Source organism: Geotrypetes seraphini, chromosome 12, assembly GCF_902459505.1.
Source record: "Geotrypetes seraphini chromosome 12, aGeoSer1.1, whole genome shotgun sequence".
Classification (NCBI taxonomy): Eukaryota; Metazoa; Chordata; class Amphibia; order Gymnophiona; family Dermophiidae; genus Geotrypetes; species Geotrypetes seraphini.
Window position 1 is genome coordinate 71,811,552 of NC_047095.1, and position 18,210 is coordinate 71,829,761.

At 44.9% G+C, this 18,210-nt stretch overlaps 1 protein-coding gene across 1 annotated transcript in view; it reads right to left on the reverse strand.

Annotated features, from left to right (window-relative positions):
* The window catches only part of LOC117346370 (peroxidasin homolog), a 35,595-nt gene extending 31,221 nt beyond the window's left edge, over positions 1 to 4,374 (reverse strand). Inside the window, exon 1 of the mRNA XM_033915805.1 lies at positions 4,234 to 4,374. Within this exon, the coding sequence (XP_033771696.1) occupies positions 4,234 to 4,282 (49 nt within the window). The 5' untranslated portion in view covers positions 4,283 to 4,374. The remainder of the gene's footprint in view (positions 1 to 4,233) is intronic.
* Between the last annotated feature and the right edge of the window lie 13,836 nt (positions 4,375 to 18,210).

Consider the following 18,210-nt stretch of genomic DNA (forward strand, 5'->3'; position numbering starts at 1 on the left):
AAATACCAACCTGTATAAGATCAGTTATTATAGTCAACACAAAGAGTTATAATTGTAAACGAATCCAAACAGCTAATAAGAAAGAAATCAACAATTAAGTTAGTTCTCCAGAGCTAAGGACAGAGGTTTAGCAGTGGGGGGATTCTTCAATTGAGTATCAATGAATCCCCCTCCTCCACACAAACCCCCAAAAGAAGATTTATTCCAGTTCATAAAAATAAAAAAACTTTTAGTATAAAGAAATGGAGAAAAAAGGCCTTAGAAACCAACCTAACTCGTCTTCCTTGTGGCTGTTGGGGCTTAGCTGCTTTTTCCTCCATGTTTTGTACTATAAATGATTTATAGTTCATTAAAATAGGAGTGTGGTATAGTGGGTTCAAACCCTGACCCTGGATAAGTCACTTAATCCTCCACTGCCCCAGGCACTTTAGAAAAGAACCTAAGAATAGCCTCACTGGGTCAGACCAATGGTCCATCCAGCCCAGTAACCCGTCCTCACGGTGGCCAATCCTGGCCAAAATCCAAGGAGTAGCAACATTCCACAATCTCAAAGAGTAGCAAGATTCTGGAACCCCAAATAGGAGCAACATTCCATTCAGAATCCGAAAGAGTAGCAACATTCCCTGCTACCGATCCAGGGCAAGCAGTGGCTTCCCCCATGGCTTTCTCAATAACAGACTATGGACTTTTCCTCCAGGAACTTGTCCAAACCTTTCTTAAAACCAGCTACGCTATCCACTCTTACCACATCCTCTGGCAACGCATTCCAGAGCTTAACTATTCTCTAAGTGAAAAATGTTTCCTCCTATTGGTTTTAAAAGTATTTCCCTGTAACTTCATTGAGTGCCCCATAGTCTTTGTAATTTTTCACAGAGTGAAAAATCGATCCGCTTGTACCCATTCTACTCCACTCAGGATTTTGTAGACTCCCCTCAGCCGTCTCTTTTACAAGCTGAAGAGCCCTAACCGTTTTAGTCTTTCCTCATACAAGAGGGAGTTCCATCCCCTTTACCATCTTGGTCGCTCTTCTTTGAACCTTTTCTAGGGCCGCTATATCTTTCTTGAGATAAGGAGACCAGAATTGAACGCAATACTCCAGATAAAGTTGCACCATGGAGTGATACAGGGCCATTATAACATTCTTAGTCTTGTTAACCATACCCTTTACCATCTTGGTCGCTCTTCTTTGAACCTTTTCTAGGGCCGCTATATCTTTCTTGAGATAAGGCGACCAGAATTGAATGCAATACTCCAGATGAGGTCGCACCATGGAGTGATACAGGGCCATTATAACATTCTTAGTCTTGTTAACTATCCCTTTTTTAATAATTCCCAGCATCCTGTTTGCTTTTTTGGCTGCCCCCGCTCATTGGGCAGAAGGTTTCATCATATTGTGTACGGTGATATCCAGATCCTTTGTCTTGGGCGCTAACCCTCAAGGTGGACCCCAGCATCCGGCAACTGTGATTCAGGTTATTCTTCCCAATGTGCCTCACTCTGCATTTGCATTTCATCTGCCACTTAGACGCCCATCTTCCAATTTCCTAAGGTCTGCCTACAATCTTTCACAATCCACATGCCCTACTGGGTCAGACCAATGGTCCTTCTAGCCCAGTGTCCCGTCTTCACGGAGGCCAATCCAAGTCACAAGTCCCTGGCAAAAACCCAAATAGTGGCAGCATTCCATGCCACCAATTATGAACCCACCGGGACAGATAGGGAAAATGCTTGAAGTACCTGTATGTAAACTGCAAAATAGAGAGCTGCACGGGAACAGGGATGACGGGAATCCCACGGGTTCCCCCTTCGGGTCATGGGGATCCCATGGGGACACCCCCTAGGGTCGCGGGGTTCCTGTGGGGTTAGATGCACTCGAGCCGCGAGGCTCATCTTCTTTTCCCTACCTGCCCTGCCGCAGCACACAGCCGACCAGAAGTCTTCCACGATGTCAGTGCTGACGTCGGAGGGAGGGCTTAAGCAAATCCCTCCCTCCCTCCGACGTCAGCGCTGACTTCGGGAAGACTTCCGGTCAGCTGTGTGCTGCGGCAGGGCAGGTAGGAAAAATTCAAGGCAGTGGCGTACCAAGGGGGGGGGGCGGGAGGGGGCGGTCCACCCCGGGGTAGCCTTAGGGGGGGTGAAGAGCCGGCCAGATCCCCTTACCTTCGTGGCGCTTTCCCCCAATCGACCGACAACAGGCCCGGTCCAACTAACCTCCCTGCCCTGTAACCACGAATCTAAATTACCTTCTTACAGCAGCTGAATTCAGGGCAGGGAGGTTTGTCGGACCGGGTCTGTTCTGTTGTCGGTCAGGCAGGGAAGCGCCACGAAGGTAAGGGGCAGGGAGGTAGAAAGGTAGGCAAGGTGGAGTGGAGAGGAAAAGATGCTTAAGGGAAATGGATAAAACTGAGGAGGGAGAAGGACGCTGAAAGCACTGGGGAAGACAGAGGGGGAAGAAGGACGCTGAAAGCACATGGGGAAGACAAAGGGGTGGAGAAGGACGCTGAAAGGACATGGGGAAGACAGAGGGGGGAGAAGGACGCTGACAGGACATGGGGAAGATGGGGGGAGAATGAAATGGGAAAGAGAGTGGGGAGAAGACGCTGAAGAGAAATGGGGAAGAGAGAGTGGGGGCGAAGACGCTGACAGGGAAGAAGACAGAGATGCCAGACTATGGGGGGAGCGGAGGGAAGAAGATGGGTGCCAGACCAATTTGGAAGGGGGGAGAAAGGGAGAGGCACAGTAACAGAGCAAATGGAAGATGCAGAGAGAAGAGAGACAGTGGATGGAAGGAATTGAATGAGAACATGAGGAAAGCAGAAACCAGGCAACAAAGGTAGGAAAAAAATTTTTTTTTTTTGCTTCAGGATAAAGTAGTATATTAGTTATGTTGATAAAAATTTATAAACATTAGAGGCTCTGGTAGAAACCTGTTTACAAAGTATGTGTTCTTCCCAATTAATATTTCCAAATTAATAAAGTCTCTTTGCTTATTTGTAAACGGGTTTCTATCAGAGCCTTTAATTCAGTAGCATAATTAAATGAAATAACTATTTCTGAAGTTTATAGGGATGGGCGGGGACGGAGGGGATTCCTCACGGGGACGGGTGGGGACAGGTGGGACTTTGACAGGGACGGGTGGGATTTGTGTCCCCGCGCAACTGTCTTCTGCGAAACCCTTTCTTTTTCATGGATTTTTTTGTCGTTTGACCACTAGTCCTGTTTTGTGCTTAGGACGTGACTTTTCCTGTATATAACAAGGTGTTCAGTGCTTGTCAGCCATCCCTTTGATCTCATATGCCATTTGCTGTTTTCTGGTATTTAGTGATGACACAATTAGTAGCTAGAAATACCATTTGCTATTTTGTATATTTTTCTGATATTTACCAAGTGAGATCTTCACCTAGAAGGCAGAAAACAGGATAGAAATATTTAAACTATATGTTTAAAAAATAATAATTGAACTTCTTTCCACAAGATCAGCCCATATAGGTGACACCTACAGGCATAAGGCTTGTTTTGGACATTTTTCATTTGGACTCTCTATTTTTTCTGATAATGGCAAAAAAAATTAGATGTCTAACTGGACCATTTTTTTTTTTTTTTTTGGGGGGGGGGGAAAGGTAGAAGTGGTGTGGGTTTGAACATGGCCATTTTCTCCACCCAAGTTTTGGCTGTTTTTCTCAAGTCGTCCTATTGAAAATACCTTCCACATGTCCTCAGAAAGAGATTGAAAATATCAATCCCTCTCTTGCACTATGAGTCCTAGTGCTACACATAAGCACACAGCTCTGCCATGCAGCACTCTCACCACCAGCTCTGCAATGCCCCTCATTCCTGCCCTGCAGCATCTTCTGCTATTCCAGAGGAAGCTGTAAGTCCGAGGCCAGCAACGCTCCAGCTGAAGCAGAGAAACAATAGGGCTACTGTTCCTTTAAGAGCACTGGTCTCCGAGGCTACCAGATAAACAGCACTGATAATGTCTCCTTAGCTTCCAAAATAGCCCTGGAAGGGCAGTGCCCCGCTTCCCCTCCCAAACACAATGGAGGAGTTCAGCCAAACTTCCTCTCCTCCCAGGGACCCCCCCCCCCCAGACACCTGTGGAGCAAAAGTTTATCCGCTCCCTCCACAGGTTGCCAAAGACTCACCAGCCAACAAGGGATTCATTCCCACTGGGATTACTGGTGGTACCGAAGGGGGGGGGGGGATTTGAGCTCTCTCTGGCTTTGCCCTTACCTTGGACTGCGTTGCTCTTCCTCACCATCCTCAGCACCAACATCTTCATCCAAATGAGAGAGCAACTCCCGGTCCTCTCCTCCTCCTCCCTCTCCCCACCACCACCTCGGCTCCGGCTGTCACTGCCCGGGATTCCCCCCCCCCTCAAAATTCCAGTCCTGTGCTGTCAATGTCACGGACTCCCCCCTCTCCCCCTTTCCTTGCTGCTAATGCCCCGGACGCCCCCCCTCCACTTGCTGCTAATGCCCCGGACTCTCCCCTCTCCTTGCTGCTAATGCCTCGGACTCCCCCTATCCCCCCTCCCTTTGCTGCTAATGCCCCGGACTCTTCCCCTCCCCCGAACTCTCTCCGACACTCCCGCCCTCCCCCAGCTGCTCTTCTGGCTTTGTGGTGCATCTGAAGCTCCGAGTTGCGGCGCTCCCCCCTCTCTCCTCCCCACGGGGTGTGTCCGGCTGGTGCAGGAGGAGGAATGTGGAAGGGCAGCTCCTGCCTGTGCTGTGGGTGTGTCACCTGGAGAGAGAGAGAGAGAGAGCGCCCCCCCCTCCCACTTCCACTGCTCGAACTTTGAAAGCTCAATAGAAACCACCTCCCTGGGGTCCCCCCACCGTCGCTGCCACAACCAATGCAACCCAGTAGAAAGCAGGGCAGGACTGGGGTTCTGATTTCTGTTTGGAAGGGGACCCGCACCGAAGAGCTTACTTGGGCACCTACTTCCTGGCCCGATCTTTTCCCTTGAGAAACCCTCAGATCGTTGCGAGGGAAGCGTTAACTTAGCACCGGCTTTTGGCTCGTAATTGGTCCTCTGGGGACTTTCCTTCCCTTCCAAACGAGGAGGGATTGCCACTATGACATGATAGAAAGTGATGCTTTGCAGGTTCCTACTCCCAAGAGCTTATAGGAAGACGGTGACTCAGCCCTGGCTTTATGCAACATTGGCATCAGGGCGTTTTGTCGAGACCCTCCTGGCAACCCAACCCTGCACTCTGCTTTCTTGGTAGCTAAAACCCCAGGATTGTGCATCAGGATTCCAGATGTTGGACTCTGACCCCATGGGCTGCCCAGCTGCTTCCTTATCTGCTTCTCCAATGTCAACAATTTCTCTCTGATAAGAGATTGTGAAAGGCAGCAGAGAAACCTGGGAGGTACCAGGTCACCGGAATGGGAGTGCAGGCAACCCAGAGGCTGGCCAAGCTGAGAGATGGCTTTATCCTGGCTAGAAATCAGGGGGGAGGGGGAAGCCCCCCTCCCAGATGTGAACTTTATCGGTTCCGTCTGCAGACTCCTGAACCTAATGACTGGGCTACCTCCAGGCTCATAGAGGAGGCACTTGGGCAAGATTCACCAACACCATTTATGGAAGCCCAAGACCTCGTGTCAAAGGGCAAGAATGTAACACGGGGCTGGTGTGCCTCCGTGTCGTTCGTAGGGGGGGCGGTTGGGGGGCGGAGAAATGGGTGCAGTGGCTGATTGGCCTTCAAAAAGGCAGAGAGCCATATTTAAATTGATTGGCTGGGGAGGGTCACGCACGCAGAGACGAGGGGATAAAGGGGAGAAGGCAGTGGAGGACTCAACCGTTTTGGGTCCTCCAGGGTGTTTTCCCTCCCACCCTCCCTTTGTTTTTCCGGTACTTGGGAGTAGCTCGGGGCAGATCTCCTGAACTACTCGGTCATTGGGGCTCATCGGGTGATGAGCGGTGGGCTGGCGGGGTGCCGTGCCTGGTGGGTCCGGTGACCCGGATAATGGGGCATGAGGGACATGCCACCCCTCTTGTTGAAGTGGCAGGGTCGAGGGCACTGAATGTTTGTTTCGGTAGCTCGGGAGGAGCTCTTGGAGTTATGTTAATTAAAGCTGATATGGAAATTATAATATGTTAATTTTATTGTTAATAAACTGAGCTGCGGCTAATTACCAAATTGAGTTGGCGTGTTGTTTATTAGGTAGGATGAGTATTGGTGGGGATCTAGGGAATGGGTCACAGGGAACAAAGGAGCCCATCCAGATCCCGTTCTTAATTGATTTCATTATTTATAGACCACTTATCTTTCTCTATCTGTCCCGGTGGGCTCAAACTCTATCTAGTGTATCTGGGGCAATGAGGAGATTAAGTGACTTGCTCAGGGTCACAAGGAGCAGCAAGGGATTTGAACCCACAACCTCAGGGTGCTGAGGCTGTAGCTTTAACCACCACGCCACACACTGAATCGCCCCTTCCATCGTCGTCACGGACACAGGTGCTGGCAGATCCTGGACAGGGAGGAGAGAGGGAAGGAAATTTTTTGGGGGGGAGGGTGGGGCATTGCCCCACAACGCAGTCAGCCTGAGACCTGAGATTTCTACCCTGCTGTAATCTTCACGGCTGTGTCATGGCGGGATGATGGTTCAGTGGTGAACTGGCTGCGCTGTGACGGCCATAATGAATCGTCCTAGACCTCTAGCCACACCCCTGCCTGCCCATGCCCCTCCCACACGCTAATGGCCAGATTCTACAAATGGCACTGAAAATTCTCTAGAGGGCATTCTGGGAGAGCCCCCTTGCCCGTCAGCTTTTCAGGATATCCACAATGAATATGCATGAAAGAAATTAGCATCTAATGGAAATCAAGTTTATGTCTATTCATCCTGAAAACCTAACTGGACCCAGCTGACAAACACTGCCCTGGAGAGTGGCATTCAGCACTCAGTTTGGGGCTGATGCATATCCCGGGGCTCCCCACTATTCTGTAGCCTTGCGTGCATCTTTTGTGAATGCCTCCCAAGGCCATGCCCCCTTTGAGTTGTGCCTGATCTAATTTAGGGGCGGGACTGGGATGTGATGTCAGAAGGGAGCCTACCACCCCGGGCGCCAGCCTCCCCAGCTGTGCCACTGAAGGCCACCTGCCAATGTTCTCAGCTTCATGCATGGGGGGCTGAGCCCCCCTCTCCTTTCTGCTCCCTCCTGTCTTCATCTGCCTAATGTCAATCACACTTAAGCGCCGTTTAGCGGGGCCTATGGAAAAAGTCAGGTCTACAGGTCTGGTGCCTATGTTTTCAAAGCATCGCGCTCCACTCGGAGAAATGCATTGCGATAAGTGCCTATCGCCCAATTCTCTTTTTCCCCAGTTCTCGAGGCTATTAAGGGTATTTTGTCAGTTAGGCGCTCTTTCTAGAATCCGCCTCGAAGGAGCTCTGAAGTACAATATTATCCTCCACAAAGTGTGGGCAATGCGCTCCTACTTTGCAGAAGGCAAAATTCATTGAGAGCAACTGAATTGTAAGTTCATTGCCTTCTTTGTTTAGAACAGAAGATTCAGTCCAGAGTCCAATTAGTTTCTGCTGTGGGGGATCCTTAGAGCGCTTCACTTTTAGGAATGCCCACGACCACCCACCTTCTCTGGCCACACCCTCTTTTCAGATCCGCACCATTTTATAGAACATGCTTCGAAAGTTTGCGCGGCAATTCTAATTAGTATCAATAATTGCTTGTTAATTGGCAAGTAGCGTCACTGATTGGTTTATCTACTAAGTTTCGTGTGCAAATCAGCAACATTGGCCACAGTAGACAGAATCTGGCCCTAGGCGAGATTAGACAATCAGGGAGTGGAAAACTCAGCACTTACGATTTTGTACACGTAAAGCCCAATATTTTTAGGCTGCTTTCAACATCTAATTCCTACTCACTCTAAAACAGTGGTCTCAAACTTGCGGCCGAGGGGCCACATGCGGCCCGCCAGGTATTATTTTGAGGCCCTCGGTATGTTTATCATAATCACAACAGTAAAATAAAACCGTTACTTGATCTCTATAAATGACAATATTATTATTAAAACTTAGCCAAAAGGAAAGATTTATAAACTATAAAGAGTTTTACCTCATGCAAAATTGTCATTTCTTTAATAAGACATTAACTATTTTTTTCTGAGGCCCTCCAAGGACCTCCAAATCCAAAATGTGGCCCTGCAAAGGGTTTGAGTTGGAGACCACTGCTGTAAAATGACCTATGTCCATCCTATCATTCTCTCTGTTAGAAACCTGTCCTGTCTGTCTTTCCAAATTAGATTGTAAGTTCTTCTGAGCAGGGACCATCTATTACAGCTGTGTACACCTTTCGGGACCATAGCAGTGGTAGAACGCTGCTAGAGAAGAGCGTAGCGTCACAGTTTACAGATGATGAGAAAGGTCATTTGAAGAAGACATCAGGCTAGGCAAGGCTGAAGGTCAAAGCAAGGACAACTCATTTTGGCACAGATTCTATAAATGGCGCTGTTTGCAGAATTGCGGCTACGTTAAAGGTAGGCACCAGAAAGGTGGGCCAGGGTCGGCACCTCCCTTTCACGAGACCCCTTAGGATGTGGCGTTAACCACGCCTACAGTGGTATTAGGCAGTGCAAGGCGCCTCCGTAAGCGGGATAAGAGCAGCCTTTTCGGAGGCGTCCTTAGCTGCCTCTTTTTTTAAATTGAGTTTTAATTGGTTTTTAATCGGCTCAGCCAACTCATGTGCCAGTTAAACCAATGAAGTTAGGCAGTGGTGGCCTGGTTTTAGAATCAGGCTCTTTGAATTTACTGGCCTTGTTGTTACAGGCCATCAAGTCAGGGTCATGTCAAGGTGACCCCTCCAGCTGTGTTTCCTCTTCAGACAAGTGGATCATTATTAATAGAGCGGCATCCATAAATTCATGGGATTGCTTTGCAGCTCTTCCTCTTTTGTTGGCTGAGATTGAAAGTTCCCTGCTTAAAACTGAAGCTTTGGTCATGTGAAGGAGCTTCTGGGAAGTTTTCCCTTCATGGTTTCTTGCAGTTGGTGGCACCTCTCCAACCTCCCACACCACACGTGCGCCCTCCTCTTCCCTACACCTCTTTAAATCTGCGCCAGGGTAAGCAACTTCTCCAGCTTGCTGCTGGCACTGGCCTGGCTCCCCTCGGAAATCGTAGGACCAGGATGTGACGTCAGTGGGAAGCTACCTCCTTCCCTCGCTACACCAATGCTTGTAGTATCTTCATATCAACCTCCTGGCCACCCTTGACCAAATCTATGTAGAGAACTATGAGTGTGTGGCACAGGGGCCTTAGCACCCTGAGGTTGTGGGTTCAAATCCCTCACTGCTCCTTGTGACCCTGGGCAAGTCACTTAATCCCCTCATTGCCCCCAGGTACACTAGATAACATTTGAGCCTGCCAGAACACATAGGGAAATATGATAAAGTACCTGAATATAAACCACTTAGGATATAAGCGGTATATAAAGAATAAAATGAATGAATGACACAGGGGTGGTCAGTGACTCAGCTGTTTGGGTAGGGGCTAAGATGAGGTTATAGGGTGAAGCTAGGGTGGGTATGTGGAAGGAAACAGAGCAAGTTAAAATGTTTGCAGTGGGGGGGGGGGGTGTCAAAGCAATGCCTGTGTCAGCAGTAAAAGGACACTTTTGAACACAGTAAGGAATGATGGCTGGTAAAAAAATGGCAGGCCTTCCCCTTCCTGGTTCAATAAATTATCTACTGAAGTATGAAAGAAAGTAGCAAGCTCACTGAAACAAGTCTGTGCATGTTGTGGCATGTCTCAAGGTTACTCATGCACAGTTGCAGCTCAGTGCAAATCTAACATACCAAGAGACAGGAGATCAGGAGAGTCCTCGTGCAAATCAAGTAAGCACCATTCAGTGATAAAATTTCTCACAAAAAAAGGGAAAAACCCAAACGAGATCCATGAACGCATGACTGAAGTTTACGGTAAGTCTGCCCCTTCATCCTACAAGGTAAAATTTTGGAGCAAGCAGTTTAAGTGGGGTAAAGAGTCTGTTGAAGATGACCCTCATACTGGACAGCCCGTGGAAGCAGCGCCCACAGAAATTTGCAAGAAAGTCGAAGATTTAATTTTGTCAGACAAATTAAGGTTTCCCGAATAGCTGAAGAAATAGGCATCTCGGCAGGTACAGTTTGGAAAATAATTCATGAAAAGTTGGGCATGTCCAAGGTTAGTGCAAGATGGGTTCCAAGAAAGCTGATACCATGTCAGAAGGCAACAAGGCTCTGCTGCTGTCAGGAGAACTTGGAGATGTTCTGTCAAGACCAAGTGAATTTTTTTTCATCATTTGGTGACTGAAGATGAGACTTAGGTCTATTACAGAGACCCCCCAGTCCATAATGGAGTCAATGCAGTGGAATCACAAGTCACCCCCCCACCCTAAAAAAGATCAAGACAGAAAAATCTGCAGGCCAAGTCATGGCAACTGTCTTCTGGGATGAAGGAGGACTTTTGCTTCTGGAGTTCATGCCACACAAGACAACCATAACTGGGGAGAGTTACGCCAACACAATGATCGCAGTGTAGGAGTCAATCAAGGAAAAAAAAAAAAGATGACAAATCACAGGCTGACATCCGAGAATGTGGGCTTCAGCAGCTGAACCATCTACCCTAACCTCTTTAGTCCTGGCTCCCTTGGATTATTTCCCGCGTTGAGTTTTGAAGAAATCTCTCCTTGGACAGCGGTTTTCAAGTGATGAAGACGTCAAGGAAGCTGTGACGTCCTGATTTGAAGGTCAAATGGAAGAATTCTTTTCAAAGGGGTTAAAGTAATTATAGAAAAAGTGGATGAAGTGTATGGAGCTGTCCCAGTATGGCAATTCTGATGTTCTTATCAGGGGACTATATTGAAAAATAAAACAAACTTTTTTTGAAAACTTTCTTTCCTACTAAGGTAGATAAATTATTGAATGCCCCTTATATGTCTGTTTTGGGTCCTTGGGGTAGGCTTGGTGGGAGGTGTTAAGCCTTTCAGTTCAAATTACCACAGTTGTATGGTTTTATAACATAATTTGTTGTAATTTCAATTTCAAGTGATATAATATACACGTTGTTTGCTTGTTGCTGTAGGTTCAATAGAAAGATTTTTTTTAAAAAACAATCCAGAAATGAAAGACAGTTAAAGCTAAAATGATACTTTGCAACTAATGAGAAGAGAAACCCAGATCTGTAAATCCTATGACGTGATAAACTATAAAATCCTATTGCTCTATCACCTTCTCTCCCACCTCTACCTTTTCCCTGAAACCATCATTGGAATTAAAGAATGAGACGGGGACAGGGACCCGCAGTTAACTGTGGGGCAGAGCCCACAGGGACAGGGACAAACTTTGTCTCCATGTCATTCTCTAAACTTGAGACTTAGACAATTGGCAACTGAATTCAATGATTAAAAAAACTGCCAAAGCTACTTTTGGATTTAAAGGACATCGTGTGTGTCTTATCTGCCTTTGGTGTGGCAACAAGCGTCTCGTGTGCTGATTCCACTCCTACCATCTGCAACGTCCTTCCATCACATGCCCAGCTGCTCAAGCATCTCACTGTTACTGCAACAGTCGCTGGCATCAAAGAGCTTTTCCAATATTTAATAGACACTTATGTTCCTGTTCATCCACTGCACAGACAATCCAATTACCTTCCCAGATGATGTGAAACTATAGACAACTGAATCTTTATTTTTTTTTAAACTTTATTAATTTTCAAAGCTAAGACGTAGTGCCATGAATTACACAGACACTAGCTTTATAGCCCGTTACATTAACGGGTGCTAGAATATATGTGTGTGTCTGTCTGTCTTTATTTCTTTCTCTCTCTGTCTCCTTAGCCGCTTTATGTCTTTCTTTCTTTCTTTCTTTCTTTCGGCAGTCCACCACCACCCCTTGCGTGCTCCCCCTGTCCATTCTCCCTTCCTTTTACCTTCCCTGTGTCCACCACCACCCCTTCACTGTTCCCCTTATCCAGCAGCAGCCTTTCTCCCTTTGTTTTACCTCCCCCCTGTCCATCAGCACCTCTTCCTGCTCCCCCTGTCCAGCAGTAGGGAGCTACTTCAAAGTGCTCAGTTATTTAATAACTGCCTTTTCTCAAGTTTTCTATTGTCATCTCTGCCTTTAATTTTGAAGCTAACTGCAATTGTCTACTCCTTTATGACTTCTCTTTTTCTCAGTCTCTGTTCTTGTCTGCTCATCTTTTCATATCACTAATCCTATTGAATGTTGTGCTGCTCAGCCTGCTTTGTATGGAACCTGGGGAGGAAGGCCGCCGCAGCTTCGCATGACTGGTCCGGTGGGATTTTGGTCGGTGTCGAGCATGGGACTCAGTTTCCCACACAGCGCCGCTCTGTGCTTGGAGCGTCTTTGGCGGAGAGGGGAGAGGCCTGTGCGGGAGAAGCCCCGGAGCCGCCGCCATTCAGCGCCTGTACACCGTGCTCCTCAGCATGTGTGGCAGCAGCCGGCAAATGAACAGCTCATTCGTCGACTCGAGCTCGGGGCCTTCTGCTGTTGGAGGAGCAGAGCAGACTTCTGGAGGCGATCAGCGTCTTGCTGCGGTCGGGAAGACTGACTGCGAGGTCCTCAGTACGCGACTGGAGGTGCACTGGTAAATAGGAAGATGTCGGGAAGGGGTGGGCAGCAGACAATGCAGTTCTCCAAAGTCCCGATCCCTTCCCGAAGCTGGAGAGGGGCGGGAAAAGCTCGCGATCGCCTCTTTTTCAATTTTGAAATTGATATGTGAAGTTGATGTGAATTTGGGCTCAGTGTCACTGAGGCTTCCTTTGCTCTACCGGGCCTGCTCTCCTTCCCCTAAGTACCGACTCCTCACTCCCCGCCATCTAGCGCATGCACACTCGTGCCGCCACAGCGCGATAGATCAGGGAACACGCAGCGCAAGTGCGCATGCGTGCTTAGCATTTTATTATTATAGATTAATAACAAAATAAGCACTTCAATTCCATTAATAACAATGCAGAAGATAAATATCCCTCCCCTCCCATCCAACAATTTAATCAAGAAAGATATCCCCCCACCCACAAAAATTTAAACCAAAACAACCGGGATTGGGGGGCGAATTCTTTGCTTATATGCAATTGAGGCATTTTATGATTTCGGTTGGTTGGGATAGGGGGAATCCCCAGGGGTCTGAACATTTAGAAAATCTATGGGTGTTATTGGGTAGAGTGCCGAGACCGATTTCCATTCTCTATAAATATTTGAGGGGTAGGGAGGTGATTTCCCTTCCTTTCAAACTACATTGGGAACGGGACCTTTGTCTCAAGTTTTCTGTGGATGATTGGTCACGTATCTGTGCAGAGGTCCAGAGGGCATCTCATTGTATTTTAGTTCAAGAAAATGCATATAAAATCTTAACACGCTGGTATTATACACCTGAACGGTTACATCTTATGTACCCTTTAGTTCCTAATTCTTGCTGGAGATGTGGTAACGGACCAGGTTCCTTTTTGCATATTTGGTGGGAGTGTGGGAGGATTCAGAAATTTTGGGTAGTAGTCACTCGCTCTTTGACAGGTTGGATTCAGGATCCGATACAACTTGTACCTCAGGTGTGTCTACTTGGATTACATAATGTTAGAGAAGCTCCTTGGCAGACAAAATTGGTCCGAATGGGGTTGGCAGCAGCCAAATGTTTGATAGCACAGTATTGGAAGAAATTAGATGCTCCACCAGAAGTTGAATGGTTGGAAAAATTACGAAAACTTGCTCAGATGGAATGTTTAGCTGCTAAGCATTATGGCTATTATGACAGTCAGAAGCGGACTTGGGATAACATTTTTCATTGTATTTGATCCTATCTTTCTGTTGAGTGGGGAGGGGGGGGGTTGGGGGGAAGGGGTAGGGTGGTTGTTTGGGAGTCTCTTTGCAGAAACAACAAGGGGACTTCCGCATAGTGCATATTATGTTGATGTTTTTCTTGTTTTCTTTTATCTTATTTTATTATATGATATTCTATGATGGGCAGTGGGATTGGGGTATTATTGCACACTGATAAATTTGTGGGCTATATCGAGTGGTTGTATTATACTACAGAAGTGTTATTGTGGTGATTATATTGCTATTGTTTTATTACAAAATACTAATAAAAAATTGAAAAACAAAAAAAAAAAAAAAAAAATTTAAACCAAGACAGCTATGTTGAATTAACAAAGGATGTTCCCTGAATGGAAAGATCTTGATACTCAATATAGTTTGGAAGTCCTGTGTTTCCAGGTGGATTTCTTGGGTCACCAAGCCGCTAAGTGGTATAAATTGATATATGGTTTTACAAATAAAAAACAAAAAACGGGTCTCGGAGACATTTGGAGCATTGAGATTAAGCATCAAATTTCTGCTTCTCAATGGCCACGAATTTGGTCTTGGAGAATTAGATGTACAGTGTCGGCATCTATGAGACAGACTTGGTTCTTTTTGTTGCATAGAGCTCTTTTGACCCCAGTACGTTTACAAAAGTTTGATAGCTCTAGATCTAATAAATGTTGGCACTGTAATCTAGAAGCAGGGACTTTGGATCATCTATTTTTTTATTGTCCTTGTATTAACGCCTTCTGGAAGTCAATTTGGTCTCAAATTAATTATTTTCTAGAAAATCCAGTTGCTCTGTCATATGATACAATTTTGTTTGGAACAATGATGAGAGCAAAGAGTCAAATTTCAGCAAATAATAATAAATTACTAATGATTATGACAGGAGTTGCCATTCAGAATATAACTAGAAATTGGAAAGATTATACAAGACTTAACTATACTTTTTGGTGGAATTCTATATGTTATATTTATAAAATGGAACGAATTCTTGCTATGCAAAAAGGAAACTATAACAAGTTTAAAAAAAAATTGGGGGCCACTGATTGAATATTCGAATGATTAGACATTTTTTTTAAAGAAGAATAATATGATATGGGATTGGGAGGGTATAATGTGTGAGATTCAAATAAAATGTTGATATGTGTGGAAGGGAAGGGGGGAGGGAGGGGGGATAATATAAGATTTAATATTATATGAAGTATACAAGTGAATTGTATGAATATTGAATGATTATTGTATACTTGTTATGAGATATGAAAATGAATAAAGAATTGGAAAAAACAAAAGAATTAACAAAGGATGTCAACAGGCCCCAAACCAAATTAATTAATTTGCCCCAGCATATCCGCATTCATCTTTTCGTATTTGTAACCTAAACATAAACTGGTGCACCAAAAACGGAAAGTTGAGGCAGTTATCATTTGCATAATCAAGAAAAGCCTGCCTTTGTACCGATCCTTTGGAAAGGTTGTACCAAAACCAGATCGAAATGGAAAACTATTTGTGACCAATCACTCTTTGCAAAATCTTGTCAATGGCTCCTAAATCTTCCGAAACTTCTTATAAAGTCCCTGATGAATGGTCATATTACGTTTCATCTTAAAAACGTGACAGAGAGACTCCCACCAAAAGGAATAGTTCAGTCTATCCCAGTTTTTCCATTTCCTTGGAATAAGCTGTATAGCAGCCCCTACATGTCCAGGGTGGATGGGTGGAAGGGCAGGACAGGTTGGAATGTATTTTTCAATTTCTCAATTTGAGTGTAGTTTTTGGATATAATTATGGGGGGGGGATGATATATCTTTTTGTCATAGATTATAATTGTATTTAAGTGCTTTTATAGAGTTATATGATTGTATTATATTGTGCACTTACTTATAGCTTTAAAATGAATAAAGAAATTTTAAAAAAACAAAACTACTTGTGATTTATGAACAGTTGTATAGAATATTGTCCCTTTTTGTACTTGAATAAAAAGATTGAAATATAAAATCATAAGTGTTGGAGGCTTGTACCAATGAGGACAGAGCTCGCTGGGATGAAGCCGGAGTCCACGGGAACAAACTTTGTCCTTATGTCATTCTCTATTTGGAAGCTTTTATGTTTCGCTTCAATATTCCCATATTGTTATGTTATGTTAATCCGATTTTCAACTTCACCTTACAAGAGGATGGGTCAGTTCCCCAGGAAGTTATTGCCATAATTTATTGCTGTTGTATTGGGCGATGGTGCGCCCGCATCTGGAGTACTGCGTCCAGTACTGGTCGCCATACCTTAAGAAAGATATGGCGTTACTCGAGAGGGTTCAGAGGAGAGCGACGCGTCTGATAAAGGGGATGGAAAACCTTTCATACGCTGAGAAATTGGAGAAACTGGGACTCTTCCCTGGAGAAGAGGAGACTTAGAGGGGATATGATAGAGACTTACAAGATCATGAAGGGCATAGAGAGAGTAGAGAGTGACAGAGTTTTCAAACTTTCAAAAAGTAAAAGAACAAGAGGGCATTTGGAAAAGTTGAAAGGGGACAGATTCAAAACGAATGCTAGGAAGTTCTTCTTTACCCAACGTGTGGTGGACACCTGGAATGCGCTTCCAGAGGACGTAATACGGCAGAGTATGGTACTGGGGTTTAAGAAAGGATTGGACAATTTCCTGCTGGAAAAGGGGATAGAGGGGTATAGATAGAGGATTACTGCACAGGTCCTGGACCTTTTGGGCCGCCGTGTGAGCGGACTGCTGGGCACGATGGACCTCAGGTCTGACCCAGCGGAGGCATTGCTTATGTTTTTATGTATTGTCTTGGCTTAAATGGGGTGGTTTTGGCCTTTGAAAGCTAGTCACAAATGTATTAGGTTAGTCCAATAAAAACTATCATTTTATTTTCATTTTTTTGAAAAAAAAATCTATTTATTCACTTTTAAAGTGGATTTGCTCAGCAACCACACGCTGCAAAAGGATTAAGCTGAAATACCCATTGTTGCCACCAGAGAGTGCCAAAACTCTACTAATCACCACATGCAGACATCAGTTGTGATATAGTCAGATTGTGAGTCTGCTGAACCTAAGAATAGCCTTACTGGGTCAGACCAATGGTCAATCAAGCCCAGTTGCCCGTCCTCACGGTGGCCAATCCAGGTCACTAATACCTGGTAAAAACCCAAAGAATAGAACATTCCATGCTACCGATCCAGGGCAAGCAGTTGCTTCCCCCATGTCTGTTTCAATAGCAGACGATGGACTTTTCCTCCAGGAACTTGAACAAACCTTTCTTAAAACGAACTTCGTTAACTGCACTTACCACAACTTCTGGCAACGCGTTCCAGAACTTAACTATTCTCTAAGTGAAAAAATATTTTCTCCTATTAGTTTTAAAAATATTTACCTGTTACTTCATTAAGGGTCTGTTTTACAAAGCCCTTTAAATTTCTATGGGTTTTGGGGCCGTTACTGCGCAGCAGCTGCTAGCGCAGCTTTGTAAAACAGGCCCTCAGTGTCTCCTAGTCTTCGTAATTTTCTTTTTTTAATTGTTTATTCATTTTCAAACGTACAATAAGTGTATCAATATATTAAAACAAATTAATCATAAATATATCACTTAATAATCATCAATAGTACAAATAATATGCCATTATCTCCCGCCCTTCCCACCCCTTCCTATTGTATAATCAAATACATTGTACAATATATAATAATAAATTGGTATAAATTGTTGACTGGATTTATTAAAAAGAAACCAAATACTGGTCTTAGAGACATTTGGAGCATTGAGATTAAGCACCAAATTACTGCGTCTCTATGGTCACGAATTTGGTCTTGGAGGATGAGATGTACAGTGTTGTCATCTATGAGACAAACTTGTTTTTTTTCTGTTACATAGAGCATTATGGACAACTGTTCGGTTACAAAAGTTAGATAGCTCCAAGTCTAATAGATGTTGGCATTGGCATCTTGAAGCAGGGACTTTAGATCATTTATTGTTCTGTTGTCCATTTATTATGGCTTTTTGGAAATCAATTTGGAACCATGGAAATGGAAAGATTTCTTGCAATACAACGAGGGTGTTTTAGGAAATTTCAAGATGTGTGGGAGCCATTAACAAAATATTGTACTGATTAGATGACATTTTTTCCCTTAAATTTACAGGTTCAATTATGAGGGGGGGGATAATTTTATTATTATATATTGTCTTTGTAATTTTTGACAGAGTAAGAAATAAATAGGATTGTGTTTCAGTATATGACTCAAACTAAATATTCGTTTTAGTATATACAGCCATGTATAAAATTAGAAGAGTTTAGGTCTATCCAGGCCCAGGATATCTTCCAGTTGGACCTGGAGAATCAGGCCTTTAGGGAACTTTAGGATTGACTTCAAATTATGGTTT